The sequence below is a fragment of the Drosophila takahashii genome, chromosome 2L (genome assembly GCF_030179915.1).
Source record: "Drosophila takahashii strain IR98-3 E-12201 chromosome 2L, DtakHiC1v2, whole genome shotgun sequence".
Classification (NCBI taxonomy): Eukaryota; Metazoa; Arthropoda; class Insecta; order Diptera; family Drosophilidae; genus Drosophila; species Drosophila takahashii.
In genome coordinates this window covers 37,667,657-37,686,017 of record NC_091678.1, presented here as the reverse complement: position 1 = coordinate 37,686,017, position 18,361 = coordinate 37,667,657, and the positions used below count along the sequence as shown (strand labels likewise).

General features: G+C 51.2%; 2 protein-coding genes across 2 annotated transcripts; one reads left to right on the top strand and one right to left on the bottom strand.

Annotated features, from left to right (window-relative positions):
- Positions 1-2,920: 2,920 nt before the first annotated feature.
- On the bottom strand, positions 2,921-3,718 carry LOC138914921 (uncharacterized). The gene is made up of 2 exons (XM_070219627.1): positions 3,381-3,718; positions 2,921-3,284 (listed from the first exon to the last, which is right to left on the bottom strand). The coding sequence occupies exons 1-2, from the start codon at positions 3,716-3,718 to the stop codon at positions 2,921-2,923; spliced, it is 702 nt and encodes a 233-aa protein (XP_070075728.1).
- Positions 3,719-15,507: 11,789 nt separating this feature from the next.
- On the top strand, positions 15,508-16,128 carry LOC138914919 (uncharacterized). The gene has a single exon (XM_070219625.1). The coding sequence runs from the start codon at positions 15,508-15,510 to the stop codon at positions 16,126-16,128; it is 621 nt and encodes a 206-aa protein (XP_070075726.1).
- Positions 16,129-18,361: the final 2,233 nt, after the last annotated feature.

Here is an 18,361-nt window from a genome sequence, read left to right as displayed (position 1 = left end):
AAAGGAACCGTTTAAACCGTTTAAGGGTTTCAAGAGCGTGGCTAGGTGGGAACTCACCTTAGCCGAGTGTGGCGCAGTTGTTGTTGCAACGTAGAGTTGTGCAAAGCAGTAGAGTGTTCAGGATTCATTCTTTCGAGAACCTTCGAACGGGCAACAGGAACAAGTGCAACTCGCTACGCATCTTAAAAAGACCCAAGTGTAAAAGGAAGTCATGACGGACAAACCAATACGCGAAGCGACAAAGAGACCCCTGTCTCCGACATATGTATGTATGTATGTCCTGCTGTCGCGCAAGGAGAAAATGAAAATACCACAGCCAACAGTTTTAAAACGAAACTACCACACTCATAATACTTTTAAAATTCGCGGTTAAAAAATTGATTACATCGCAAATCTTTTCTTTTGCTTCTTTTTCTTAACTAAACGTTAAATTTTAAAATATCGGTAGACTTTACAGAAATCCCATTAAGCTGAATTTTACAGTCGAAATTTTCCTTAAAATTGCTTTTGTTTTTTAAAATGCAAAAGCCCGATCAGCAAACTATTTATTAGTTAAGTTATCGACAAACTTTGGATCTGTAAAACACAAAAACAAACAATGATTTGCTCTGCTATGTACACTAGGGTGGACTTTTTTAAGGTCAGCTGAGCGCAGCATCTTAAATGGTACGTTTCTGTGTCCAATAAATTTATGCGAAAACCGAAAAATTTTATATAATCGTTTAGGCGGTGCGCAATGGCCCTAAAGTTTCGCTAAAAATTAAGTGTAAAACTAGGAATTTACCCCATTCCATTTCTTGTCAGATTTTAACATGTCAAATTTTTGGTTTTGCTCAAATAAAAGAGTCAAGTAGAAATTTATTTCATGAATATTAACAGTTGGACGTAGCCTAGCCTGTAGAGCTTCTGTCTCCCAACAAAAAAGACCAAGTTCGATCCCCGACCCACCATTTTTTTTGTGACTCACAATAAAATAGAGATTCTATTTTACAATTTTGAAGATTAACTTTTACTTTTGCGTTCGCCAATAAAAATTTTCGTCAAATAAATGCTGGCTTGGGATACAACAATATTGACTATTATTTTTCAGGGACCGTAATAGTTATAATTTTTACTCTAAAAGTCATTGATTATTCGTTATTATTGTTATTTTTAAGTTGTAATTGTCTCCCAACGTTTTGAATTTTATCACTGACTTCATCTCTTGTTAAGTAGCTCGGGAAAGTGATTAAGATACTTTTTAAAATACTGTGAAAGTATAAAATCAAGTAGGCCGTCAGCCGTCGTGTACACAGGGGGACCAACGGGGGACTCGTCCCCTGCCGTAACTGTATGCACCGATGGTAGTGCGACTATACTCTCCCCGTGAGGGCGGCTGGAAGCAGGTCCACAGTCTAGCTATGACTATGGATGCTGACGAATCGTAGTCGGGCGGACCTGGGTAGGTCTTTAAAGTACCTACCCTCAAGTGTACTACCCTTCTCGGTGTTTTCCCGGATGTGAATATCGATCATTCGTTCCAGCGTTTTCATTAGGAAGGAGGTAAGGCTAATCGGCCTGTAATCCTTTGCTAGGACATGACCTCTTCTTCCTGGTTTTGGTATAAATACAACTTTGGCTTCCTTCCATAGAAGCGGTTGATTCTTTCAATGGTTATGATATCCCTTGTGTGTGTTGGTAGATGAGCCCTCTGACCTTCAGTAGGTGCTGGCTTTTCTCGAAGGCTGCCTGGAAAGTGTGTATCCACTAGTGTCTCTAGGAATTCTTCCACTGTTGTAGTCGCTGATCCGTCTTGTTTGTGTAATAGAGTTGGGCTGTTATACCCTTTAGCAAGGACCTTGCTTAGTCTAGCCGAGTCTTTTATACCTTCTAGCGATTCGCAGTAAGTCCTCCAAGAGTCTTTCTTGGCTGCGTATATCGCTTTTTTGTATGCTTTTTGTGCTTCTTTGTATGGCTCCCATGCCTTGGTAGAATAGCTAGAGTTATACGCTTTTCTTGCCATCTTTCTCAGAGTGCAAAGCTCTTTGGTCCACCATAAAGGGTATTGTTTCTTAGAGTATGAAACCTTGCAGGTTTCCTTATATGCATTGTTTAGAATGTTTGTTAGGTCCTCTACTTCCTTGTCAAGGGTCGTCGTAGAGGTTTGTACGCGTATTCTTCTGTTGCTAACTTTCGAGTAGACAAACTTACCGAATTTGTTACCGAGTTTGTTCTACGGGGGTTACGTTTCGGTTCCGGTTTGCTAATCGGAATCGAAATTTCGAAGAAAATGTACCTGTGATCTGAAAAGGAATTTTCTTTCGACACTATCCATTTTTCAACTTTATATCTACTAAATTCTGTCTGTAAAGTGAGGTCTAACACCTCTTCCCATCCCTGAAATTCCCTTGTGCTTGGGAATAAAAAGGTGGTTGTGTTACCTCTATTACATATGGTGAAGTTGCGGCAGATAATATTATCAAAAAGAGACTCACCCCTTTTGTTGGTTTCCGAGCTTCCCCATAATGTGTGCCTCGCGTTAGCGTCGCATCCGAGCACCAGGGTCGTCTTTGTATCTTCCGCCCATTGCAGCAGCTTGATGACTGGCTCAAGTGCAGCCGGTTCATCATGGGCCATGTAGGATGAGGCTATCACCATCGATGTCCCATCCGCCGCCACGAATCTGGCAACTGCTAGATCCGGTGTGCTAGGATTGGGGCATAGACGTGCGTTATAGTTATTCTTTATAATAATACCTGCTCTCGGCCTACCTGTCGAGTTATTATAAAAGAGTGTATATCCTTGTTGTGTTAGACCTGATATTTGTCTGTCTCGAGTCCATGGTTCTTGAACGATGCCTATGTCAATGTTCCTCTCACTGAGAAGAACTGCAAGATTGGCTGAAGCATGCGTACTGCGCTTCAGGTTGATCTGCACGACTTTAGGCATCGGTGTTGGGTGTTACGTCTGGGGTCTTGTCGTCGATGACCAGGTCATCCAACAGCTTGTTGGTGTCATCGACCTCCTCGAGTACATCATGCGGCTCTGCCAGGAAGACCTTGATCTTGGCCTTCCGTAGGCCGTACCGGATGGTGTAGTCGGCCTTCTCAAGCTGCGGCAGGCAGCGCTGGTTGATAAGGAAGAGGAACGGCTGGCTAGTCTTCATCTCCTTCTCTACTTTTAGTATCGCCCAGTCCTCTGTGTGCACTTCTGGGTTCTGAGCCCTCAGCAGCGACAGCACCTTTCCTTGGTCAGTCTGTTCCTTTGGCAACCAAATGCGAGCCCGCGGCTTCCTTGGAATCTCCCTGGCGTGGACGAGCCTAATGCTAAGGCCGTCCTATGCATCTCCAATCTTGGCTATGCATTCCGCCAGGAAGGTCATTGAGAACGAGTCATCGCACTTGATCATCCGGTGCCCCCTGACCATGTCCGACGAGTCGAAGGAGGGGATCGGACCATCTGGCACGGATGATAGCCTTTCTGCTATCATGTCGGCCACCTTGACCTCGATCTGCTCCCACTTCTCCGACAGCAGGCGTCCTTCGTCGTGCAGGTCGTCCACCAGTGCCAACGCGAGGCTGTCTCTGGCTACGTCGCTGAATTTCTTGGCCTTCGTCACAACGGAGGTCGGTCTTGGCCTCCCCTGAGCGTCTTTTGCCCGTTTGCGTGCGCTCACGCTTGCCTCGTGCGAGCGGTCCCTCTTTGTGTTGGTTTCAGTGGCCTCCGGGTGCGTCCTCATGTATTCTTCGAAGTCTGCGATCTCCGCAAGGCATCGAGTCTTGTCCTATGTATCGCGCTGGTTAGTCTTGCCCTCTGCCTCATTCTTGGCTATCTTGCCGAGAATAAAGCGAGCCCGGCTGACCTTGGCCTTGCGCTGCTGATGCGTAACAGTGGCTGCCTTGCTGGTACCCGGCTGGGTTCCGCTGTTGTGTGGGTAGTTGTTGTGAGGAGTTGAATAACTCCCCACAAATGGCAGCAACAACAATAACGGATCGCCGGCCGCATACCAGTTACGGCGAATTAGCGTAGTAGCGGCGCGGCGAAGAGAGAGTGGAGACTTCAAGGTGAAGAGAGAGTGGAGACTTCAAGGAGAGAGAGTTTGGAGAGTGAGAGTCGGGAGAACAAGGGTGCAGAGAGAGAGAGAAAGTGGAGACTTCTCCGGCAGAGCGAGAGCGCCGGGTGCAAAAGGGATTAACGGAACAGGCGCCGGACTTTGGACTCTGCCGTGGACTTCGGACTAGGAGGTCAAGTGCCACATCTCGGCAACCAAGCGGCACACAGGCGTGCCACATGCACCATTGAAAGCAGCGGGACGACGGCAACAGGCAGAACAACAGCTAAAGGCTGTGGGCGATGTGCAAAGGAGTCAATCAGGAACCTTGGACTTCGGACCTGCGTTGGAGAGTTGCCGCGGGCAGAGCGCAGAAGGAAATAACGGAACTACACCGGACTTTGGACTCTGCAGTGGACGATGGACAAAGGCCACATCTCCGCAACGGAGCAACACACAAGCGTGCCACATGCACCATTGAATGCAGCGGGACGGCAGCAACACGCAGAAATAAAAGCGGAGGCCATGCGTGAAGGACATGTGGGTCAAACGGGAACCACGGACTTTGGACCCAGAGTGGAGAGTTGTTGCGGACAGAGCGCAAAGGGGAAATAACGGTACCCGGAGGCCCTATATAAAGCCGCCGGGCGCTGGCAGCAGGATCAGTCGATCACGAAGAGTCAATCTATCAAGATCAGCCCAGATAATCCACGTGAACAAGTCAGCCAGTACAGTGAACAGTCAGTGAGCAACGAAAGTCGAGTCGCCGGAAGCAACGCCGTGGGAACCTACAAGGATCGAGATCGCTACGTCGAGACGTTCGGGATTGGATCACCAGGAATCTCCGAATTGAGACACAGGTAGCTGAGGTCCAGAGGGCGTCACACGGCTAGGTCAAGGCGATCCGCTTTCATTCCTGTCTCAACGAAATCCTCGCATCTAGCTTGGAGCGTCGAACAGGTCCTGAGTGGTGAAAGCCTGCGACAAGAAATCGTGAGCTTGGGAAGATCCTATCCTATCGGCCAGAAGGGAGATCGGTCAATCGTCTGTGGTCTCGAGTGGAGCACTCCAGAAGAGCCCTGCGGCTTGAGTTGTGTAGTCCCGGAGCGGCGTGTGTCGGAACCCCGAGTGAAACGAGCCAGAAGGGAGATCGGTCGAGCGTCTGTGGCCTCAAGTGGAGAACTCCATAACAGCCCTACGGTTGAGTCGTGTAGTCCCGGATCGGCGTACGACCAAGACCCCGAGTACCAGAAGCCACGCTACGTCAAGCCAAGCAGCCACACACCACGACAGACCAACCTACGCGGAAACGTCAAGGACGATAAGGTGGAGCTAGGGCGGAACGTTCGTTTGCACTAGGCGTAGAAGCGAAGTGAAGCGCTCGGCAGCATCCTTGCGTAACTTGGACTGCCAGCGCGATCTGAGTGGAACTCTAGTGGGACCATCCGGGACAGAGCAAGGGACAGACGGTGGTGCATCGAGAGGAGACAATCCTGGAGATCGCGACCTCTGTTCACCCTAGTCTGAGAACGGTGACGCTTCCCTAAACCCGCGCAGCTGAACTCTTGGCGAGTTTAAGACGCTACGTGTAGGGGTCGATTGAACACAGCCGAGACGAGCAACGCCAAGCATCTTCAGGGAGCCTCAGGGATCTTCAGGGAGCTGCAGAGATCGTCGAGGGAGCTACAGAACCGGAGCACTTCGTCAACGAGGAGAGCACCAAGTCATCAAGGCGACCAGGAATCATCGACGTCCACGAGTGTCCATATCAAGATCACTGTACTATCACCCCGCAATAAACCCACTAAGAACCCGTGAATTCTGTGCTTTCTCACTGATCTACTGGGCGGTCACGTTTATATAAATTTGGTGGGACGAACACACAACTATACTAAGCTAGCCGCACGAATCTCGTAGCGAGCAGACTTAAATAATCAGTTCGTTACATCTGGCGCCCAAAACGTGATTGTCCCAGCAGTGAAAGCAACATAAAGCAGAATGGGAAAGAAGTGGATTTACCGCCTCAAGACAGAGGATTTTGCCTACGTCGCAGAGAGGCTAAACATCACCCTGGAAGGAAGAACAGACGACAAAAGAAAGGTATTGTCAGAATACTATTCTGAGACGGAGAACGACCCGGAACTTGTCGGGATCTGGGTCGAGCTGGAGGCAGCATACACCGAGAAAACAGCCCCAAGCATCACATTGACTCCCGCCGAAGGGGAATATCTATTGGCAAGCCTGAGCATCGACAACATGCAAAAGGAGGCACAAAAGAGGGAGCCAAGCCAGGAGAGGAAAAATACAGAGTTCATACAGAAAACAGCAGCACCGGTACGGACTCCGACACCCAGCCAACCAGATTATGCAAAGGTTGCGAAACAAGTCCGCGAATGGTCGTTTAAGTTCGACGGAATTGAGAAACCGTTCGAGTTTCTGGAGCGAGTGGAGTGTTCCGCAAATACATACGGCCTGGATTTGGATATGATCCCCCGCGCCATGCCAGAACTACTGAAGGGGAGGGCATTGAAATGGTTCATCTCCAACAACAAACAGTGGCAAACCTGGGCGGAATTCATCCAGAGCTTTAACACATACTTCCTGCCGAGAGACTTCTTCTCCACACTTTCGGACAAAGTCAAGCAGAGGAAGCAAGGCTACGGGGAGACGTTCAAGGACTACATGATCGACATACAGGCAATGATGAGGCCACTTAATTATTCGCCGACAGAGGCCCTCACCATCATCCGCCAGAACTGCACACCGAACCTAAAGATCGCCCTCAGGGCATACACAGTGGCAGACCTGGATACACTCATGGACCTAGCCGACGAGTTTGAGGAACTGGCACAAACGATGTGCAGATGGTGCGAGGACACTGGCGACCAGGAACCCCGTGGGAACAGTCAATGGACACCGCCCCTACAAGACCACCGACAACAGGCAACCAACCCACCGTATGAACACCAGCGGCTGCCGATACAACACCAACAGAGGCAGCCAACAAACCCCTTGTGGAGGCCACCAATCACAACGCAGAGACCACGGGAGAGTACCCACATCACAGACCCCCAGGAGGCCTGCCGAAAGTGCGGCGGTCACGGGCACTGGGAACGCGGCCGTCGAAACCAGCGCCTGTTGTTCTGTTGGGTGTGCGGCAAAGTGGGCATCAGGAGCGTCGAGTGCTGCCAAAGAGTGGGAAATGGTCAGCGATCTCAGCCGCAGAGAGGCGGGCGGGGATCGCAAAATGCTTCCTCTCCAAACTAACTGGCAAGCTGATCGAGGAGGAGCAGCAGTTGTCCGCAGCGGTAACGATAGGTGGAGGCACGTATAAAGCCACAATCGACACCGGGGCAACAGCGAGCTTCATAAGCGAGGAACTGGCGGACAATCTGGCTGCTCTCGGGCAGATCACAAGGACAAGACGGCAAGTTAGGTTGGCAGACGGGAGAAGCGGCGAAATCAGTGCACAGCTGGAGGTAGAAATCGCATTCGGAAACAAGCGATTGACCATGAGCCTGCTGATACTACCAGGGGTAGTGGATTCGTTGGTGTTAGGATGGAATTTCCTCACGCGAGTCGGAACCGTAATAAAGTGCGCCGGACACGAGATCACAATACCGGCCAGGAACCGACACAATGGGTGGCTCGAGGAAAAGCTATCGGTGGCAGTCGTTCAACACACAAGCGAGGATAACGACACAGCGAAATTCCTGGAGGAACAGCTAGCCGACTTCAACAACATTACGGGAACGTCGAACATGGCCGAGCATCTGATCACGATGAAAGACGACAAACCAATCAAGCAACGATACTACCCCAAGAATCCCAAAGTTCAAGGGGAGATCAATGCCAAGGTGGATGAGCTTCTCGAAATGGGGTACATAGAGCACTCAAAGAGCCCATACAGCTCCCCCATCGTAATGGTGAAGATAAAGGATGCCTACCCAATGCCGCGCATAAATTATATCCTCGACCAACTGCGAGAAGCGAGATTCATCAGCAGCTGGAGGAAAGCAGCAGGCAATACACGGCTTTCACGGTGCCCGGAAAAGGTTTGTTCCAGTGGAAGGTTATGCCCTTCGGTCTCCATTCAGCATCCGCGACTTTTCAACGAGTTTTGGACCAAGTAGTTGGTCCGGAAATGTCACCCCACGCTTTCGCCTACCAGGACGATATAATAGTGATCGGACGCAAGCTAGAAGAACACAAAGCGAACCTGAGAGAAGTGTTTCGGCGGCTGAAAGAAGCAAATCTGAGGCTAAACCCAGACAAGTGCCAATTCTTCAAGAAGGAACTGTTATATCTAGGCCATCGAGTGACCAGCGAAGGAATAGGCACGGATCCGGAAAAGGTAGCAGCCATCGCCGAACTAGAACCACCATCCACAGTAAGAGAACTCCGACAGTACCTGGGCGTAGCATCGTGGTACCGCCGATTCGTACCTAATTATGCGAAAATAGTCAAACCACTTAACGATTTGCTACGCAAGGGCATCAAGTGGGTGTGGACACCGGAACATCAGAAGGCATTCGAAGAGGTCAAGGCAAGACTCGTTGCAGACCCCGTATTGGCGTGCCCGGACTTCGACAAACCGTTCACCCTGCAGACGGACGCGAGCGACTACGGCATCGGGGCAATACTAACCCAGGAGACGGAGAACGGCGAAAAGGTAATCTCTTACTCAAGCAGTACACTCAACGGCGCCGAGAAGAATTACTCGACGACTGAGAAGGAGTGCTTAGCAATCGTCTGGGCGATCCGGAAGCTAAAGCCATATCTGGAAGGTTACCACTTTAAGGTAGTAACCGACCATATGGCCCTGAAGTGGCTAAACAGCATTGAAAGCCCTTCAGGAAGGATCGCCAGATGGGCCCTGGAGCTACAGCAGTACGACTTCGAAATATCGTACCGGAAAGGACAGCTCAACGTGGTGGCGGATGCCCTGTCAAGACAGCCACTACCAGAAACGCTTCGAGGGATCAAGGAGACATCGGCGGCGGAAGCATCTGCAGCATGCAGCTGGACTCAAGGAATGCGCGAGAAGATTAAGACCCAACCGCAAAAGTACCCGGACTACGTGATGGAAGGTGACACACTATACAGAAACATACCACACCGAGCAGGCAGCGAGGATGTCGCAACGTGGAAGATGTGCGTCCCTAAAGCTCTCAGGGAAACGGTGCTAAAGGAGAACCACGACTCACCTTCAGCGGGCCACGTTGGAAGCCGAAGGACGATTGCACGGCTGGCTGCACGATATTACTGGCCAGGCATGCACAGAGATGCCCGAGCCCATGTGAGAAAATGCGAGATGTGCATGAGATTCAAGCCGAATCAAATGCAAGCGGCTGGCAAAATGCTAACGCAGGTGCCAGAGGAACCATGGGCAACGGTATGTGCGGACTTCGTCGGACCCCTGCCGCGTTCAAAGCACGGCAACCAAATGCTGCTAGTACTGATAGACCGATTCTCCAAGTGGACTGAGTTAGTACCACTGCGCAGCGCGACGGCCGAATCACTAAAGAAAGCTTTCAGAGAACGAATAATCGCAAGGTACGGGGTCCCAAAGGTGGTCATTACGGACAACGGAGTACAATTTGCCAGCCGAATCTTCAAGGGTTTCCTAGCCGATATGGGTATCAAACAACAGTTCACAGCTCCATACACCCCGCAAGAGAACCCGACCGAGCGAGCGAATAGGACTGTGAAAACAATGATTGCGCAGTTCGCCGGGCAGGACCAGAGAAATTGGGACGAGAAATGGCCGGAACTCATGCTGGCAGTAAACACCAGCGTTTCAGAATCCACTGGCTACACCCCGGCGTTTCTTACTCAAGGCAGAGAGCCCAGACTACCGAGCGCCCTATACGATCGAGAAAACTTGGGAACCGGACGAGCTACCGAAACGCCGGACGAAAACGCCAATAAACTCAGGGAGATCTTTCAGATCGTACGGCGAAATCTGGAAAAAGCCTCCCAGGATCAAGCCAGGCATTATAATCTAAGGAGGAGGCAATGGACACCAGCAGTGGGCGACATCGTGTGGGCCAAAGAACACCACTTATCAAAAGCGGCCGAAGGATTTGCAGCAAAGTTGGCCCCTAGATACGACGGGCCATTCCAGGTCGTGGATTTTGTTTCGCCTGTAATATGTAAAATACGCCATGTAAACACTAAGAAAGAGCGGACCATACATGTAAGCGAGCTTAAACAACAAGAAACAAGCGAGCGAACGCAACAGGCAGAAACAACAAACGAACAACAACATTGAAACTCCTCCAAGGACACTACGAGAACTCCAAGGATTCTACGAAATCCCGCCAAGGATACTACCAGACCTCCAAGGACACTACGAGAACTCCAAGGATACTACGAAATCCCTCCAAGGACACTACGAGGACTCCAAGGATTCTACAAAATCACACCAAGGATTCTACGAAAACTCCAGGGACACTACAAGGTAAATCCGAGGAAACTACAGGGAAACTCCGTGGAAACCCCAGGGAACTCGAAAGATACACAGAATACACAGATACGCTGATACACAGAATACACAAGGACACACACTAGAAGCGGACTGGTCGTCGGGCATTCACCAGAGGCATCCAAGAACACGCCGCGGGAAACAGAAACGCACAAGATGAAGCCACGCAGGAAATCATATGCACGGAGATTTTTTTTACGTGCCCCGAAGAAAGGGGGGAGACGGTACAGCTTTAGGGCTATACCGTATCTAGCCAGACATCCCTGAGAGAAAGCACCAAACGGAAGAAAAACACAAAAACCCTGGAATATAAACAGAGTAAATGCCGGTCCAGCCAATTGGGCAACTCACCACAACCAAAGTGGTAAACAAACCATTGGCTGACAGAATGCGGCAACCCACGGTTCCGCCGCAGCCAGACTGGTCAGGGGCATTGACCCAAGACCCAAGGGCAAGGAAGGGCATAATTTGGAAGCATCTGAAAAAAAAGGGTTAGAAAACAAGAACAAAATCACCGAATGTGCACTCACGGGAACAATTTTTGCAACTCACCATGAACTAGGGACGGGGGCGCCTCGATAAGGCGGTCGATTAGCACGGGACGATAGTGCGATCGATGGGCACAAGCTAAATGAAAATATCATGGTGAATATCGCTGCGATCAGGTGGCAACGCTACACCTGCGATATCGATAGCGGATGATATCGATAGATCATGAATATCGGTTCTGAGCGGAACCAGATCGGAGATCGTCGCGGGAAATTCAAACTACGTGCCCGCTGGCTTATCGATAGCCGATGGTTATCGATGCCCAGTAGGACCAGAGGGAGGATCGGCGCGGGAGCTTCAAAATTGCTGCAGAGATGCCGACTTGCGCCGTAGAAACTCTCGGAGTTGAAAGCGTCGAGGAAGCGTCGAGGGAGCAACGATGGAGCAACGAGGGAGCGCCGAGGGAAGCAGCAGAAGCAGCGCAAGGACTCAATGGCTAGGATACACGAGGAAACGCCGGAGAGTAGGAACGAGTTTTTTTTAAAACTTCCCGAAGTAAGGGGGGAATGTGAGGAGTTGAATAACTCCCCACAAATGGCAGCAACAACAATAACGGATCGCCGGCCGCATACCAGTTACGGCGAATTAGCGTAGTAGCGGCGCGGCGAAGAGAGAGTGGAGACTTCAAGGTGAAGAGAGAGTTTGGAGAGTGAGAGTCGGGAGAACAAGGGTGCAGAGAGAGAGAGAAAGTGGAGACTTCTCCGGCAGAGCGAGAGCGCCGGGTGCAAAAGGGATTAACGGAACAGGCGCCGGACTTTGGACTCTGCCGTGGACTTCGGACTAGGAGGTCAAGTGCCACATCTCGGCAACCAAGCGGCACACAGGCGTGCCACATGCACCATTGAAAGCAGCGTGACGACGGCAACAGGCAGAACAACAGCTAAAGGCTGTGGGCGATGTGCAAAGGAGTCAATCAGGAACCTTGGACTTCGGACCTGCGTTGGAGAGTTGCCGCGGGCAGAGCGCAGAAGGAAATAACGGAACTACACCGGACTTTGGACTCTGCAGTGGACGATGGACAAAGGCCACATCTCCGCAACGGAGCAACACACAAGCGTGCCACATGCACCATTGAATGCAGCGGGACGGCAGCAACACGCATAAATAAAAGCGGAGGCCATGCGTGAAGGACAAGTGGGTCAAACGGGAACCACGGACTTTGGACCCAGAGTGCAGAGTTGTTGCGGACAGAGCGCAAAGGGGAAATAACGGTACCCGGAGGCCCTATATAAAGCCGCCGGGCACTGGCAGCAGGATCAGTCGATCACGAAGAGTCAATCTATCAAGATCAGTCCAGATAATCCACGTGAACAAGTCAGCCAGTACAGTGAACAGTCAGTGAGCAACGAAAGTCGAGTCGCCGGAAGCAACGCCGTGGGAACCTACAAGGATCGAGATCGCTACGTCGAGACGTTCGGGATTGGATCACCAGGAATCTCCGAATTGAGACACAGGTAGCTGAGGTCCAGAGGGCGTCACACGGCTAGGTCAAGGCGATCCGCTTTCATTCCTGTCTCAACGAAATCCTCGCATCTAGCTTGGAGCGTCGAACAGGTCCTGAGTGGTGAAAGCCTGCGACAAGAAATCGTGAGCTTGGGAAGATCCTATCCTATCGGCCAGAAGGGAGATCGGTCAATCGTCTGTGGTCTCGAGTGGAGCACTCCAGAAGAGCCCTGCGGCTTGAGTTGTGTAGTCCCGGAGCGGCGTGTGTCGGAACCCCGAGTGAAACGAGCCAGAAGGGAGATCGGTCGAGCGTCTGTGGCCTCAAGTGGAGAACTCCATAACAGCCCTACGGTTGAGTCGTGTAGTCCCGGATCGGCGTACGACCAAGACCCCGAGTACCAGAAGCCACGCTACGTCAAGCCAAGCAGCCACACACCACGACAGACCAACCTACGCGGAAACGTCAAGGGCGATAAGCCAAAGGGTGGAGCTAGGGCGGAACGTTCGTTTGCACTAGGCGTAGAAGCGAAGTGAAGCGCTCGGCAGCATCCTTGCGTAACTTGGACTGCCAGCGCGATCTGAGTGGAACTCTAGTGGGACCATCCGGGACAGAGCAAGGGACAGACGGTGGTGCATCGAGAGGAGACAATCCTGGAGATCGCGACCTCTGTTCACCCTAGTCTGAGAACGGTGACGCTTCCCTAAACCCGCGCAGCTGAACTCTTGGCGAGTTTAAGACGCTACGAGTAGGGGTCGATTGAACACAGCCGAGACGAGCAACGCCAAGCATCTTCAGGGAGCCTCAGGGATCTTCAGGGAGCTGCAGAGATCGTCGAGGGAGCTACAGAACCGGAGCACTTCGTCAACGAGGAGAGCACCAAGTCATCAAGGCGACCAGGAATCATCGACGTCCACGAGTGTCCATATCAAGATCACTGTACTATCACCCCGCAATAAACCCACTAAGAACCCGTGAATTCTGTGCTTTCTCACTGATCTACTGGGCGGTCACGTTTATATAAATTTGGTGGGACGAACACACAACTATACTGAGCTAGCCGCACGAATCTCGTAGCGAGCAGACTTAAATAATCAGTTCGTTACATTGTTCTTGGTGTCTAGTGGGGTGCTGGTCTTAGCAGCCCCTTCCGTTCCCATCGGAGCCGGAGCACCCTGACTGGGTGTCCGCGGCCCTTCCTCGACGGCAAGGCCACTTCCGACCCAGGGTTGCCCGGCCCCTGGAAGGCTCCGTTAAAACACAGCTGGATTTACCCCTCAGCTGCATACCTGAAAGTCAGTGGGCACGGGTCGCTTGGCACGCCTGACTTGAGGGTAGATTCGTCAGCATCCATAGTCATAGCTATGACTTCCCAGAGCCTTCCCAGGGCCGGGCAACCCTGGGTCAAAAGTGGCCTTGCCGTGGCTTTGGGGCGGAGTCACGGTCGACTTTTTCATAGAGCCCCAACAACCCTCAGGCCCGCCGCGCTTGCCTGGTCGAGCAACGCGGACGATTATGTATTGAAAATGAAACCTAACACCGTAGCTTCGGACCTCACTGGGGAGGTTAAACCCCAAACCGATTCCGCTACCATCGAGGAAGGGCCGCGGACACCCAGTCAGGGTGCTCCGGCTCCGATGGGAACGGAAGGGGCTGCTAAGACCAGCACCCCACTAGACACCAAGAACAACTACCCACACAACAGCGGAACCCAGCCGGGTACCAGCAAGGCAGCCTTTGTTACGCATCAGCAGCGAAAGGCCAAGGTCAGCCGGGCTCGCTTTATTCTCGGCAAGATAGCCAAGAATGAGGCAGAGGGCAAGACTGACCAGCGCGATACGGAGGACAAGACTCGATGCCTTGCGGAGATCGCAGACTTCGAAGAATACATGACGACGCGCCTGGAGGCCACTGAAACCAACACAAAGAGGGACCGCTCGCACGAGGCAAGCGTGAGCGCACTGTAACGAACTGTTTTGACTGTTTGATCGCTACGTAAACGCCGCGACTAGCTCAGAGATATTGTGTGTTCGTTCCACCAAATTTGTATTGCGTGACTGCCCGTGACCCAAGAAAATGCAGAGATATCCGATTGGGACAAATCGGAAAACTTTATTAGTTTTACTTTTCGCTGGAATTGGGTTCTGCGTCAGCTGGCTGTTGCGACTTGCCTGGTCGGCGACGTGCCTTCCTCGGCTCAAGATTCTCTTCGTGCGTTTCCCGGCGGCGCTCCTCGACGGCGTCGCTGTTCTCGTGTCTCTTCGTGCTACTTGTGGACTCCTGCGGCGCGTTCTCCAAAGGCAGCTCTCCAGTTCCACCCGGCTTGTAGGACTCAAAAGTCTGCACAACCTTCCTTTCGGGTCCGACCAGAATGATCCTGGGATCACCTGTTTCGTCGTGTTCCCTGAGGTCGGTCTGGCTCTAGCCTGAGTACTAGTACTCTCACGGTCACGCACTCGATTGAATCCTCGCACTTGAATCTTGATATTTGGTTGTCTCACTTGTACTTTCGCTCGCGTATCTTGGTTGTCTGTCCTGAGCTGCGCCTGCGCCGTCCTTTATATAGGCTACGGCGCGGTCCCGTTATTTCCCTTTTTGCACACGGCTCGGTAGGGTCCAATGTCCAAGGATGTCCCGTTAGTTCCCTTTGCACACGGCACGCATCGGGTCCAAGGTCCAAGATGTCCCGTTAGTTCACGGTGCATCCTCTTTGTGCCGGTCCGAAGCCCACGGATTCACCGTTCGACCTCATTGCCCTTTGGCGGCGTGGGTCCAAGGTCCAGCGCGGTACCGTTACTTCACGGTCTCTCCGCTTTAGCCGGGTCCAATGTCCAGTATTTACCGGTGGACCTGGATTCTGCCGCATTCTCGCTGCCTTTGCTGTTGCTAGGGGCTCTCCTGCCTCGAGATTTGTGGGGAGTTTCACGACTCCTCACAGCACCCAAACGGGCAAAAGACGCTCAGGGGAGGCCAAGACCGACCTCCAGAGACAGCCTCGCGATGGCACTGGTGGACGACCTGCACGACGACGGACGCCTGCTGTCGGAGAAGTGGGAGGAGATCGAGGTCAAGGTGGCCGACATGATAGCAGAAAGGCTATCATCCGTGCCAGATGGTCCGATCCCCTCTTTCGACTCGTCGGACATGGTCAGGGGGCACCGGGTGATCAAGTGCGATGACTCGTTCTCAATGACCTTCCTGGCGGAATGCATAGCCAAGATTGGAGATGCATGGGACGGCCTTAGCATTAGGCTCGTCCACGCCAGGGAGATTCCAAGGAGGCCGCGGGCTCGCATTTGGTTGCCAAAGGAGCAGACTGACCAAGGAAAGGTGCTGTCGCTGCTGAGGGCTCAGAACCCAGAAGTGCACACAGAGGACTGGGCGATACTAAAAGTAGAGAAGGAGATGAAGACGAGCCAGCCGTTCCTCTTCCTCATCAAACTGCCGCAGCTTGAGAAGGCCGACTACACCATCCGGTACGGCCTACGGAAGGCCAAGATCAAGGTCTTCCTGGCAGAGCCGCATGATGTACTCGAGGAGGTCGATGACACCAACAAGCTGTTGGATGACCTGGTCATCGACGACAAGACCCCAGACGTAACACCCAACACCGATGCCTAAAGTCGTGCAGATCAACCTGAAGCGCAGTACGCATGCTTCAGCCAATCTTGCAGTTCTTCTCAGTGAGAGGAACATTGACATAGGCATCGTTCAAGAACCATGGACTCGAGACAGACAAATATCAGGTCTAACACAACAAGGATATACACTCTTTTATAATAACTCGACAGGTAGGCCGAGAGCAGGTATTATTATAAAGAATAACTATAACGCACGTCTATGCCCCAATCCTAGCACACCGGATCTAGCAGTTGCCAGATTCGTGGCGGCGGATGGGACATCGATGGTGATAGCCTCATCCTACATGGCCCATGATGAACCGGCTGCACTTGAGCCAGTCATCAAGCTGCTGCAATGGGCGGAAGATACAAAGACGACCCTGGTGCTCGGATGCGACGCTAACGCGAGGCACACATTATGGGGAAGCTCGGAAACCAACAAAAGGGGTGAGTCTCTTTTTGATAATATTATCTGCCGCAACTTCACCATATGTAATAGAGGTAACACAACCACCTTTTTATTCCCAAGCACAAGGGAATTTCAGGGATGGGAAGAGGTGTTAGACCTCACTTTACAGACAGAATTTAGTAGATATAAAGTTGAAAAGTGGATAGTGTCGAAAGAAAATTCCTTTTCAGATCACAGGTACATTTTCTTCGAAATTTCGATTCCGATTAGCAAACCGAAACCGAAACGTAACCCCCGTAGAACAAACTGGGACAAATTCGGTAAGATTGTCTACTCGAAAGTTAGCAACAGAAGAATACGGGTACAAACCTCTACGACGACCCTGGACAAGGAAGTAGAGGACCTAACAAACATTCTAAACAATGCATATAAGGAAACCTGCAAGGTTTCATACTCTAAGAAACAATACCCCCTATGGTGGACCAAAGAGCTTAGCACTCTGAGAAAGATGGCAAGAAAAGCCTATAACTCTAGCTATGCTACCAAGTAATGGGAGCCATACAAAGAAGCACAAAAAGCATACAAAAAAGCGATATACGCAGCCAAGAAAGACTCTTGGAGGACTTACTGCGAATCGCTAGAAGGTATAAAAGACTCGGCTAGACTAAGCAAGGTCCTTGCTAAAGGGTATAACAGCCCAACTCTATTACACAAACAAGACGGATCAGCGACTACAACAGTGGAAGAATTCCTAGAGACACTAGTGGATACACACTTTCCAGGCAGCCTTCGAGAAAAGCCAGCACCTACTGAAGGTCAGAGGGCTCATCTACCAACACACACAAGGGATATCATAACCATTGAAAGAATCAACCGCTTCTATGGAAGGAAGCCAAAGTTGTATTTATACCAAAACCAGGAAGAAGAGGTCATGTCCTAGCAAAGGATTACAGGACGATTAGCCTTACCTCCTTCCTAATGAAAACGCTGGAACGAATGGTCGATATTCATATCCGGGAAAACACCGAGAAGCAGCATCTATCGGACGCTCAGCATGCGTACAGAAAGTGCTGTTTTACAAATCCTCGTCCGCTCGCAAGTATACCTTTGAAGAGCTTTCCACGCTTCTGGCAAAGATTGAAGCCTGCCTTAATTCCAGACCACTCTCTCCAATGTCAGAGGACCCGACAGACTTGCTGGCACTGACGCCAGGCCATTTTCTGATCGGGGGTCCGTTGCTTTCCACGGCGGAGCCCGAAATCAAAGGCGAAGCCAAGTCGATTATAAATCGATGGCAACATCTCTCAACAATTTAGCTCGCAATGGAAAGAAGAGTATCTAAAGGAACTCCACAAGCGCCACAAGTGGCTAAGTCCATCCAGAAATCTGCAAGTAGTCATCAAGGACGATAACTTGCCATCAAATGACTGGCGGCTCGGCAGAATCGTAGCTGCTATCCCAGGAGCTGATACTAGAGTACGCGTCGTAGATATTCTTACTTCCTTCCTATGGAGGCTAAGGCAACCTCTAAATCTCTACAATAATGCCATCTGTTCCCGCTGTCCTCCCAGTAACCATCACTAAAGCGACTACCTTTCTGATATGTTCGTTGTTTTTTGCTTTCTCTTCCAAGAAGTTCAGAATGGCTCCTCGTCCTGGCCCACGCACTTCCCAGACCCTCTGCCAGGGTATACAGGTATACAGGGTATATGTAACCTATTCCTGAGGCTCAGTTCAGAGAAGCGTCTCCGAGCAGTACTGGTTAACAAGTACTGCCACAATTGTTTGGCTCATCAACACTCTGAAGGGCAATGCCGCAGTGGTG

Coding starts and splice junctions, on each gene's coding strand:
- LOC138914921 (XM_070219627.1), bottom strand. CDS start 3,718: ATGAGGACGCACCCGGAGGCCACTGAAACCAACACAAAGAGGGACCGC. Junction 3,285..3,380: donor AGGGGGCACCGGATGATCAA/GTGCGATGACTC, acceptor CGTCCACGCCAG/GGAGATTCCAAGGAAGCCGC.
- LOC138914919 (XM_070219625.1), top strand. CDS start 15,508: ATGGCACTGGTGGACGACCTGCACGACGACGGACGCCTGCTGTCGGAG.